Below are 13,254 nucleotides of genomic sequence, written 5' to 3' on the forward strand. Positions count from 1 at the left end.
TACAGAGTTAGACTGATGGCCTTAATCTAAGTTGTCTTGTGGTTGTTGTTGTTGTTTGACTTTTGTGGCTTTATTTTGGTGATTTCGAAAAGTGTTTTGGTTTAGCCATGTTTGTGTTGTTGTAGTACAGAGTTAGACTGATGGCCTTAATCTAAGTTGTCTTGTGGTTGTTGTTGTTGTTTGACTTTTATGGCTTTGTTTTGGTGATTTTTGAAAAGTGTATTGGTTTGGCCATGTTTGTGTTGTTGTAGTACAGAGTTACACTGATGGCCTTAATCTAAGTTGTCTTGTGGTTGTTGTTGTTGTTGTTGTTTGACTTTTATGGCTTTATTTTGGTGATTTCGAAAAGTGTTTTGGTTTGGCCTTGTTTGTGTTGTTGTAGTACAGAGTTAGACTGATGGCCTTAATCTAAGTTGTGGTTGTTGTTGTTGTTTGACTTTCATGGCTTTATTTTGGTGATTTTCGAAAAGTGTATTGGTTTGGCCATGTTTGTGTTGTTGTAGTACAGAGTTACACTGATGGCCTTAATCTAAGTTGTCTTGTGGTTGTTGTTGTTTGACTTTTGTGGCTTTATTTTGGTGATTTTCAAAAGTGTTTTGGTTTGGCCATGTTTGTGTTGTTGTAGTACAGAGTTAGACCGATGGCCTTAATCTAAGTTGTCTTGTGGTTGTTGTTGTTGTTGTTTGACTTTTATGGCTTTATTTTGGTGATTTTCGAAAAGTGTTTTGGTTTGGCCATGTTTGTGTTGTTGTAGTACAGAGTTAGGCTGATGGCCTTAATCTAAGTTGTCTTGTGGTTGTTGTTGTTGTTGTTTGACTTTCATGGCTTTATTTTGGTGATTTTCAAAAGTGTTTTGGTTTGGCCATGTTTGTGTTGTTGTAGTACAGAGTTACATTGATGGCCTTAATCTAAGTTGTCTTGTGGTTGTTGTTGTTGTTTGACTTTTGTGGCTTTATTTTGGTGATTTTTCAAAAGTGTTTTGGTTTGGTCTTGTTTGTGTTGTTGTAGTACAGAGTTAGACTCATGGCCTTAATCTAAGTTGTCTTGTGGTGGTTGTTGTTGTTGTTGTTTGACTTTTGTGGCTTTATTTTGGTGATTTTTGAAAAGTGTTTTGGTTTGGCCATGTTTGTGTTGTTGTAGTACAGAGTTAGGCTGATGGCCTTAATCTAAGTTGTCTTGTGGTGGTGGTTGTTGTTGTTTGACTTTTATGGCTTTATTTTGGTGATTTTTCAAAAGTGTTTTGGTTTGGCCATGTTTGTGTTGTTGTAGTACAGAGTTAGACTGGTGGCCTTAATCTAAGTGGTCTTGTGGTTCTTGTTTGTTTGACTTTTATGGCTTTATTTTGGTGATTTTTCAAAAGTGTTTTGGTTTGGCCATGTTTGTGTTGTTGTAGTACAGAGTTAGACTGATGGCCTTAATCTAAGTTGTCTTGTGGTTGTTGTTTGACTTTTATGGCTTTATTTTGGTGATTTTTGGAAAGTGTTTTGGTTTGGCCATGTTTGTGTTGTTGTAGTACAGAGTTAGTCTGATGGCCTTAATCTAAGTGGTCTTGTGGTTGTTGTTTGACTTTTATGGCTTTATTTTGGTGATTTTTGGAAAGTGTTTTGGTTTGGCCATGTTTGTGTTGTTGTAGTACAGAGTTACACTGATGGCCTTAATCTAAGTTGTCTTGTGGTTGTTGTTGTTGTTTGACTTTTATGGCTTTATTTTGGTGATTTTTCAAAAGTGTATTGGTTTGGCCATGTTTGTGTTGTTGTAGTACAGAGTTAGACTGGTGGCCTTAATCTAAGTTGTCTTGTGGTTGTTGTTTGACTTTTATGGCTTTATTTTGGTGATTTTCGAAAAGTGTTTTGGTTTGGCCATGTTTGTGTTGTTGTAGTACAGAGTTAGACTGATGGCCTTAATCTAAGTTGTCTTGTGGTTGTTGTTTGACTTTTATGGCTTTATTTTGGTGATTTTCGAAAAGTGTTTTGGTTTGGCCATGTTTGTGTTGTTGTAGTACAGAGTTAGACTGATGGCCTTAATCTAAGTTGTCTTGTGGTTGTTGTTTGACTTTCATGGCTTTATTTTGGTGATTTTTGAAAAGTGTTTTGGTTTGGCCATGTTTGTGTTGTTGTAGTACAGAGTTAGACTGATGGCCTTAATCTAAGTTGTCTTGTGGTTGTTGTTTGACTTTCATGGCTTTATTTTGGTGATTTTTGAAAAGTGTTTTGGTTTGGCCATGTTTGTGTTGTTGTAGTACAGAGTTACACTGATGGCCTTAATCTAAGTTGTCTTGTGGTTGTTGTTGTTGTTTGACTTTTATGGCTTTATTTTGGTGATTTTCAAAAGTGTTTTGGTTTGGCCATGTTTGTGTTGTTGTAGTACAGAGTTAGACTGGTGGCCTTAATCTAAGTTGTCTTGTGGTTGTTGTTTGACTTTTATGGCTTTATTTTGGTGATTTTCGAAAAGTGTTTTGGTTTGGCCATGTTTGTGTTGTTGTAGTACAGAGTTAGACTGATGGCCTTAATCTAAGTTGTCTTGTGGTTGTTGTTTGACTTTTATGGCTTTATTTTGGTGATTTTCGAAAAGTGTTTTGGTTTGGCCATGTTTGTGTTGTTGTAGTACAGAGTTAGACTGATGGCCTTAATCTAAGTTGTCTTGTGGTTGTTGTTTGACTTTCATGGCTTTATTTTGGTGATTTTTGAAAAGTGTTTTGGTTTGGCCATGTTTGTGTTGTTGTAGTACAGAGTTAGACTGATGGCCTTAATCTAAGTTGTCTTGTGGTTGTTGTTTGACTTTCATGGCTTTATTTTGGTGATTTTTGAAAAGTGTTTTGGTTTGGCCATGTTTGTGTTGTTGTAGTACAGAGTTACACTGATGGCCTTAATCTAAGTTGTCTTGTGGTTGTTGTTGTTGTTTGACTTTTATGGCTTTATTTTGGTGATTTTCAAAAGTGTTTTGGTTTGGCCATGTTTGTGTTGTTGTAGTACAGAGTTACACTGATGGCCTTAATCTAAGTTGTCTTGTGGTTGTTGTTGTTTGACTTGCATCCCACTGGGATTTTTGCACACAGCGTTGGTGTGTAACGCTGCTTTTTCTGCAATATTTTGTTGGTTTTTTTCCTGGATTTTCTGTTTGCAGTCTAGGGGTCGGCACGGTTTGAACCGACTCAAACTGGTTTCAAATTGAGCAATCCAAACCAAACCAGCGACGACTGAACCAAACCAAACCAAAACCAAACCAAACTAAGCTAAACCAAACCTCTTAAGTTGGCTTGAACCAAACTAGTTTGAGCCGGTTCCACCCTATCCGAGCCAAACCGAGTCGGTTTTCGTAGCCCCAAACCAAACCGAACCAGTTCAAACAGAGCCAAACCAAACCGATTTGGTTCGGTTCAAACCGCGGTTTGGTGGTTTGAGCCAAACCGTGCCGACCCCTAGACTTTGCACTCAGTCACACATAGTCACTACAAGATGTTTTCGTGTTCATGTTTTTGTTTTTTTTTGTTTGTTGCGATTGCACCCGATTCAAGAGCCGAATGGCTCACAGGGCTCTCTCACTAATACATGAAACTGAACAACTGAAACAACTGAAACATTCCCATCTTCTCCGCGTCACTTTCCATCGTCCGTCGCAATCCCCCCCTCACACCCCCCTCACTCAGCACCCCACCCCACCCCCTTAACCCCCCCCCCCACTCGCCGGACACGTCACTTCCGCTCTCGCCTCCTTGCCCCCGTGTCGTCACTTCCGTTCCCGCCTCCTTGCCACCCGCGTCGTCACTTCCGCCTCCTTGCCCCATGTCATCGTTCCCGCCTCCTTGCCCCCCCTCGTCACTTCCGCCTCCTTGCCCCCGTGTCGTCACTTCCGCCTCCTTGCCCCACGTCGTTTTTTCTGTTCCTGTCTCCTCGCCCTCGTGTCGTCACTTCCGTTCGCGCCTCCTTGCCCCCCGGTGTCGTCACTTCCGCCTCCTTGCCCCCCGCGTCGTCACTTCCGTCTCCTTGCCCCGTGTCATCGTTCCCGCCTCCTCGCCCCCGCGTCGTCACTTCCGTTCCCGCCTCCTCGACCCCCCGGCGTCGTCACTTCCGCCTCCTCGACCCCCCCCCCGGTGTCGTCACTTCCGCCTGCTCGGGCGTGTCGTCATTTCCGCGATGGCGGGGCAGCAGTTCGAGTACGACTCGAGTGGCGCCACGTTCCACTTCTTCCTCACCGCGTGCGCAGCCCTCGTGGTGCTGCCCGCTACCTGCTACCTGTGGCCTCGTGACGAACATGCTGGTGAGGGGAGAGAGAGAGAGAGACACACACACAGAGACACACAGTGAGACACACAGAGCGAGAGAGACACACACACACAGAGACACACACACACAGAGACCGCGTGCGCAGCCCTCGTGGTGCTGCCCGCTACCTGCTACCTGTGGCCTCGTGATGAACACGCCGGTGAGGGTGGGGGGGGGGGGAGTGAGAGAGAGAGAGACACACACAGTGACACACACACACAGAGACCGCGTGCGCAGCCCTCGTGGTGCTGCCCGCTACCTGCTACCTGTGGCCTCGTGACGAACACGCCGGTGAGGGTGGGGGGGGAGAGTGAGAGAGAGAGACACACACTGAGAGAGAGACACACACACAGTGAGAGAGACACACTGAGTGACACACACACAGAGACACACACACACAGAGTGAGACCGCGTGCGCAGCCCTCGTGGTGCTGCCCGCTACCTGCTACCTGTGGCCTCGTGACGAACACGCCGGTGAGGAGAGAGAGACACACACAGAGACACACAGTGAGACACACAGAGAGAGAGACACACACACACACACAGAGACCGCGTGCGCAGCCCTCGTGGTGCTGCCCGCTACGTGCTACCTGTGGCCTCGTGACGAACACGCCGGTGAGGGGAGAGAGAGAGAGACACACACAGAGACACACAGTTAGACACACAGAGCGAGAGAGAGAGACACACACAGTGACACACACACACAGTGAGACACACAGAGACACACACAGAGACACACAGTGACACACACAGAGACACACACAGAGACACACACAGAGACACACAGTGACACACACAGAGACACACACAGAGACACAGACAGAGACACAGTGACACACACAGAGACACACACATAGACACACAGTGACACACACAGAGACACACACAGAGACACACACAGAGACACACAGTGACACACACAGAGACACACACAGAGACACACAGTGACACACACAGAGACACACACAGAGACACACACAGAGACACACAGTGACACACACAGTGACACACACAGTGACACACACAGAGACACACACAGTGACACACACAGAGACACAGACAGAGACACACAGTGACACACACAGAGACACACACAGAGACACACACAGTGACACACAGTGACACACACAGTGACACACACAGAGACACACAGAGACACACACAGTGACACACACAGTGACACACAGTGACACACACAGAGACACACAGAGACACACAGAGACACAGACAGAGACACACAGTGACACACACAGTGACACACACAGAGACACACAGAGACACACACAGTGACACACACAGTGACACACACAGTGACACACACAGAGACACACACAGAGACACACAGTGACACACACAGAGACACACACAGTGACACACACAGAGACACACAGAGACACACACAGAGACACACACAGTGACACACACAGACACACACACAGAGACACACACACAGAGACACACACACAGAGACACACACAGAGACACACACTGACACACAGTGACACACACAGACACACACACAGAGACACACACAGACACACACAGAGACACACACAGAGAGAGACACACAGTGACACACACAGACACACACACAGAGACACACACAGTGACACACACAGAGACACACACAGAGACACACACAGAGACACACAGAGAGACACACAGTGACACACACAGACACACACAGAGACACACACAGAGACACACACAGAGACACACACAGAGACACACACAGAGACACACACAGAGACACACAGTGAGAGAGAGAGTGAGAGAGAGAGAGACACACAGTGACATACACAGACACACACAGTGAGAGACACAGAGACACACAGAGACACACACAGTGACACACACAGTGACACACAGTGACACACACAGAGACACACAGAGACACACAGAGACACAGACAGAGACACACAGTGACACACACAGTGACACACACAGAGACACACAGAGACACACACAGTGACACACACAGTGACACACAGTGACACACACAGAGACACACACAGAGACACACAGTGACACACACAGAGACACACACAGTGACACACACAGAGACACACAGAGACACACACAGAGACACACACAGTGACACACACAGACACACACACAGAGACACACACACAGAGACACACACAGAGACACACACAGAGACACACACTGACACACAGTGACACACACAGACACACACACAGAGACACACACAGACACACACAGAGACACACACAGAGAGAGACACACAGTGACACACACAGACACACACACAGAGACACACACAGTGACACACACAGAGACACACACAGAGACACACACAGAGACACACAGAGAGACACACAGTGACACACACAGACACACACACAGAGACACACACAGAGACACACACAGAGACACACACAGAGACACACACAGAGACACACAGTGAGAGAGAGAGTGAGAGAGAGAGAGACACACAGTGACACACACAGACACACACAGTGAGAGACACAGAGACACACAGTGACACACACAGACACACACAGTGAGAGACACAGAGACACACAGTGAGAGACACAGAGACACACAGAGACACACAGTGAGAGACAGAGACACAAAGTGAGAGACACACAGTGACACCCACACACACAGAGACACACACAGTGACACACACAGTGACACACACACACAGTGACACACACAGTGACACACACACACACAGTGACACACAAACAGTGACTCACACACACAGTGACACACACACACACAGAGACACACACACACACAGTGACACACACACACAGTGACACACACACACAGTGACACACACACACAGACACACAGTGAGACACAGAGAGAGAGAGACAGTGAGAGAGACACAGAGACACACAGAGAGAGACACACAGACACACACACAGAGACACACACACAGAGACACACACAGAGACACACACAGAGACACAGACAGAGACACAGTGACACACACAGAGACACACACAGAGACACACAGTGACACACACAGAGACACACAGAGACACACACAGAGACACACAGTGACACACACAGTGACACACACACAGAGACACACACAGAGACACACACTGACACACAGTGACACACACAGACACTCACACAGAGACACACACAGAGACACACACAGAGAGAGACATACAGTGACACACACAGACACACACACAGAGACACACACAGTGACACACACAGAGACACACACAGAGACACACAGAGAGACACACAGTGACAGACACACACACAGAGACACACACAGAGACACACACAGAGACACACACAGAGACACACAGTGAGAGAGAGAGAGAGAGACACACAGTGACACACACAGACACACACACAGTGACAAACACACAGAGACACACAGTGACACACACAGAGACACACAGTGAGAGACACAGAGACACACAGTGAGAGACACAGAGACACACAGAGACACACAGTGAGAGACACAGAGACACACAGTGACACACACACACACAGTGACACACACACACAGTGACACACACACACAGTGACACACACGCACACAGAGACACACACACACACAGTGACACACACACACAGTGACACACACACACACAGTGACACACACACAGTGACACACACACAGTGACACACACACACAGTGACACACACACACAGTGACACACACACACAGTGACACACACGCACACAGAGACACACACACACACAGTGACACACACACACAGTGACACACACACACAGTGACACACACAGTGACACACACACACACAGTGACACACACACAGTGACACACACACACAGTGACACACACAGTGACACACACACAGTGACACACACACAGTGACACACACACAGTGACACACACACACACAGAGACACACACACAGTGACACACACACACACAGTGACACACACACACACAGTGACACACACACACAGTGACACACACAGTGACACACACAGTGACACACACAGTGACACACACACAGTGACACACACACAGTGACACACACACACACACAGACACACACACAGTGACACACACACAGAGGAGAGGCTGCCACTCCTCTGTCGGGAGCTGGACCGGTACCGCCTGGATCTCTGTGGCATTCAGGAGGTCCGGTGTACTGGTCATTGTGTGTGTGTGCTCAGAGGAGAGGCTGCCACTCCTCTGTCGGGAGCTGGACCGGTACCGCCTGGATCTTTGTGGCATTCAGGAGGTCCGGTGTACTGGTCATTGTGTGTGTGTGCTCAGAGGAGAGGCTGCCACTCCTCTGTCGGGAGCTGGACCGGTACCGCCTGGATCTTTGTGGCATTCAGGAGGTCCGGTGTACTGGTCATTGTGTGAGTGTGCTCAGAGGAGAGGCTGCCACTCCTCTGTCGGGAGCTGGACCGGTACCGCCTGTGACATTTGTGGTATTCAGGAGGTCCGGTGGACCGGCTCTGGCTCCTGCCACCATGAGGGGTGGACAGTCCTCCACTCGGGGCAGGAGACTGCCAAACAACAGGGAGTGGCTCTTCTTCTGAATAAAAGGATGAAGGGGTCGTGGGAGCGTGGTGGTGAGGTGTGGGAAGCTGTAAGCCCCAGGCTACTATGGGCTCGCCTTCCCATCAACCGGAGGCGAGGAGTGGTGGTCGTGGTTACTTATGCCCCCACCGAAGATGAACATCCGTGGAGGGATGCAGGCAAGGCCGATGAGTCAGATGCCTTCTGTGACCTCCTGTCACAGGTGCTAGATCTAAAGTGGTCATCTTGTTGGGTGACTTCAATGCCCGAGTTGGTCATGATGCTGGCACCTGGTCTGGAGTGATTGGAAGGCATGGGCCAGATCAGCTCAGTAACAACGGCAGGAGGCTGCTAGATGTTTCTGTGCAGCCCATGGGCTTGCAATTACCAACACGCTGTTCCGGCATCGGCGCATCCACACGTCATGGATGCATGCCGGGTCCAAGCAAGAACATCTGCTGGACTACATAGTGACGGACCAGCGGATGTCCTAGTGCTGTACTCGTACACTACACTATACACTACACACTACACTATACACTACACTATACACTACACACTACACTATACACTACACTATACTATACACTATACTATACACTACACTATACATTACACTATACACTACCCTATACACTCTACACTACACTATACACTACACTATACACTACTATACACTACACTATAAACTTTACACTACACTATACACTACACTATACACTACACTATACACTATACTACACTACACTACACACTACACTAGACACTACACTATACACTACACTATACACTACACTATACACTATACTACACTACACACTACACTATACACTACACTATACACTACACACTACACTATACACTACACTACACACTACACTACACACTACACTATACACTACACTACACACTACACTATACACTACATTATACACTACACTACACACTACACTATACACTACACTATACACTACACTATACACTACACTATACACTACACTACACTATACACTACAAACTACACTATACACTACACTATGCACTACACTATGCACTGCACTATACACTACACTATAAACTTTACACTACACTACACACTACACTATACACTACACTATACACTACACTATACACTACACACTACACTATACACTACACTATACACTACACACTACACTACACACTACACTATACACTACACTATACACTACACACTACACTATACACTACACTACACACTACATTATACACTACACTATACACTACACTATACACTGCACTATACACTACAGTAGTGGAATCGATTCTTTCGTTGAATCGCGGATCTCTTCTCGTGCAAAGCCAATGGGAATCGATCCCCCGTCCTATCTCCACGTCTCTGTGAATCGGAATCGATTTTGAGGCCTAACTTTTGCTCCCCGAGACTTCGCCCCCCCTCCTCGCCTGGATTCGCCTGCGGGCCTCGGAGGCGACAAGCCGGGCAGGGGATCCAGGCGAGGCCGAGGAGGCGCCGCGTCGCCGGCTTGGGTGTTAGGCCTCGGCGTGCGTGTGTGTGTGTCTGTGGGTGTCGCTTTCGGGGTTAAAACTTTAATTTTTGTTTAATTTCTTTAAACTTTTTACGAAATAAACTTTTAAATCGGCCACGGTCGTTCTATTGCTGAAAGCTGCAGCAGCAGTAGCATCAGCAAAAGCATCAGCAGTAGCAACAGCAGCAGCAGCATCATCAGCATCAGCAGCAGCAGCATCATCAGTAGCAGCATCAGCAGCAGCATCATCAGCAGCAGCATCAGCAGCATCATCATCATCAGCAGCAGCATCAGCAACATCAGCATCAGCATCATCAGCAGCAGCATCAGCAGCAGCATCATCAGCAGCATCAGCAGCAGCATCATCAGCATCAGCAACATCAGCAGCATCAGCAGCAGCATCAGCAGCATCATCAGCAGCAGCATCATCAGCAGCATCAGTAGCAGCAGCAACATCAGCAGCATCAGCAGCAGCATCAGCATCAGCAGCATCATCAGCATCAGCAGCATCAGCAACATCAGCAGCATCAGCAGCAGCATCATCAACAGCAGCATCAGCAGCAGCATCATCATCAGCAGCAACATCATCAGCAGTGGCATCATCAGCAGCAACATCAGCAACATCATCAGCATCAGCATCATCAGCAGCATCATCAGCAGTAGCATCATCATCAGCAGTAGCATCATCATCATCAGCAGCATCATCAGCAACAGCAGCAGCAGCATCATCAGCATCAGCATCATCATCAGCAGCATCAGCATCATCAGCAGCATCATCATCAGCAGTAGCATCAGCAGCAGCATCATCATCATCAGCAGCATCATCAGCAGCAACATCATCAGCAGCATCATCAGCATCAGCATCATCATCAGCAGCATCAGCATCATCAGCAGCATCATCATCAGCAGCATCATCAGCAGTAGCATCATCAGCAGCATCATCAGCAGCATCATCAGCATCAGCATCATCAGCAGTAGCATCATCAGCAGCATCATCAGCAGCATCATCAGCATCGGCATCATCATCATCAGCATCAGCATCATCAGCATCAGCATCATCAGCAGTAGCATCATCAGCAGCATCATCAGCAGCATCATCATCATCAGCATCATCAGCATCATCAGCAGTAGCATCATCAGCAGCATCATCAGCAGCATCATCATCATCAGCATCATCATCATCAGCAGCATCAGCATCATCATCATCAGCAGCATCAGCAGCATCATCATCATCAGCAGCATCAGCAGCATCATCATCATCAGCATCATCATCATCAGCAGCATCATCAGCATCAGCATCATCAGCATCAGCATCATCAGCAGCATCATCAGCAGCATCAGCATCATCAGCAGCATCATCAGCAGCATCAGCATCATCATCATCAGCAGCATCAGCAGCATCAGCATCATCATCAGCATCATCATCAGCAGCATCAGCAGCATCATCATCAGCAGCATCATCATCATCAGCAGCATCATCATCAGCATCATCAGCAGCAGCATCATCATCAGCATCATCATCAGCAACATCATCAGCAGCAGCATCATCAGCAGCATCATCAGCAACATCATCATCATCATCATCAGCAGCATCATCATCAGCAGCATCATCAGCAACATCATCAGCAGCAGCATCAGCAGCATCATCAGCAGCATCATCAGCAACATCATCAGCAGCAACATCATCATCAGTAGCATCATCAGCAGCATCATCAGCAACATCATCAGCAGCAGCATCAGCAGCATCATCAGCAGCATCATCAGCAACATCATCAGCAGCAACATCATCAGCAGTAGCATCATCAGCAGCATCATCAGCATCATCATCAGCAACATCATCAGCAGCATCATCAGCATCATCATCAGCAGCATCATCAGCAGCATCATCAGCAACATCATCAGCAGCATCATCAGCAACATCATCAGCAGTAGCATCATCAGCAACATCATCAGCAGCATCATCAGCAGCATCATCAGCAACATCATCAGCAGCAACATCAGCAACATCATCAGCAGCAGCATCATCATCAGCAACATCATCAGCAACAGTATCATAATCATCAGCAGCATCATCATCAGCAGCATCATCAGCAGCATCATCAACAACATCAGCAACAGTAGCATCATCAGCAACATCATCAGCAGCAACATCAGCAACATCATCATCAGCAGCATCATCATCAGCAACATCATCAGCAACAGTAGCATCATCAGCAACATCATCAGCAACATCATCAGCAGTAGCATCATCATCAGCAGCATCATCAGCAGCATCATCAGCAGCATCATCAGCATCAGCATCATCATCAGCATCATCAGCATCAGCAGCAGCATCATCAGCATCATCAGCAGCATCATCAGCAGCATCATCATCATCAGCATCATCAGCAGCATCATCATCATCATCAGCATCATCAGCAGCATCATCAGCAGCATCAGCATCAGCAGCATCATCAGCAGCATCATCAGCAGCATCATCAGCAGCATCATCAGCAGCATCATCAGCAGCATCATCATCAGCAGCAGCATCATCAGCAGCATCATCAGCAGCATCATCAGCAGCAGCAGCAGCAGCATCATCATCAGCAGCATCATCAGCAGCATCATCATCAGCATCATCATCAGCAGCAGCATCATCATCAGCAGCATCATCAGCAGCATCATCAGCAGCATCATCATCAGCAGCATCATCAGCATCATCATCAGCATCATCATCATCAGCATCATCATCATCAGCATCATCATCAGCAGCATCATCATCAGCAGCAGCATCATCATCAGCAGCATCATCAGCATCAGCATCAGCAGCATCATCATCATCATCAGCATCATCAGCAGCATCATCAGCAGCATCATCAGCAGCAGCATCATCATCAGCAGCATCATCATCATCATCATCAGCAGCAGCATCATCATCATCAGCATCATCATCATCAGCAGCATCATCATCAGCAGCAGCATCATC

At 47.3% G+C, this 13,254-nt stretch overlaps 1 protein-coding gene across 1 annotated transcript in view; it reads left to right on the plus strand.

Annotated features, from left to right (window-relative positions):
- Positions 1-4,076: 4,076 nt before the first annotated feature.
- LOC144738573 (translocation protein SEC63 homolog) overlaps positions 4,077-13,254 on the plus strand; it is a 17,606-nt gene continuing 8,428 nt past the window's right edge. Inside the window, exon 1 of the mRNA XM_078621575.1 lies at positions 4,077-4,257. Coding sequence (XP_078477701.1) covers positions 4,134-4,257 — 124 coding nt within the window. The 5' untranslated portion in view covers positions 4,077-4,133. The remainder of the gene's footprint in view (positions 4,258-13,254) is intronic.

This window comes from Lampetra planeri, unplaced genomic scaffold, assembly GCF_965212315.1.
Source record: "Lampetra planeri unplaced genomic scaffold, kcLamPlan1.2.h2 scaffold_1061, whole genome shotgun sequence".
NCBI classification, from domain to species: Eukaryota; Metazoa; Chordata; class Hyperoartia; order Petromyzontiformes; family Petromyzontidae; genus Lampetra; species Lampetra planeri.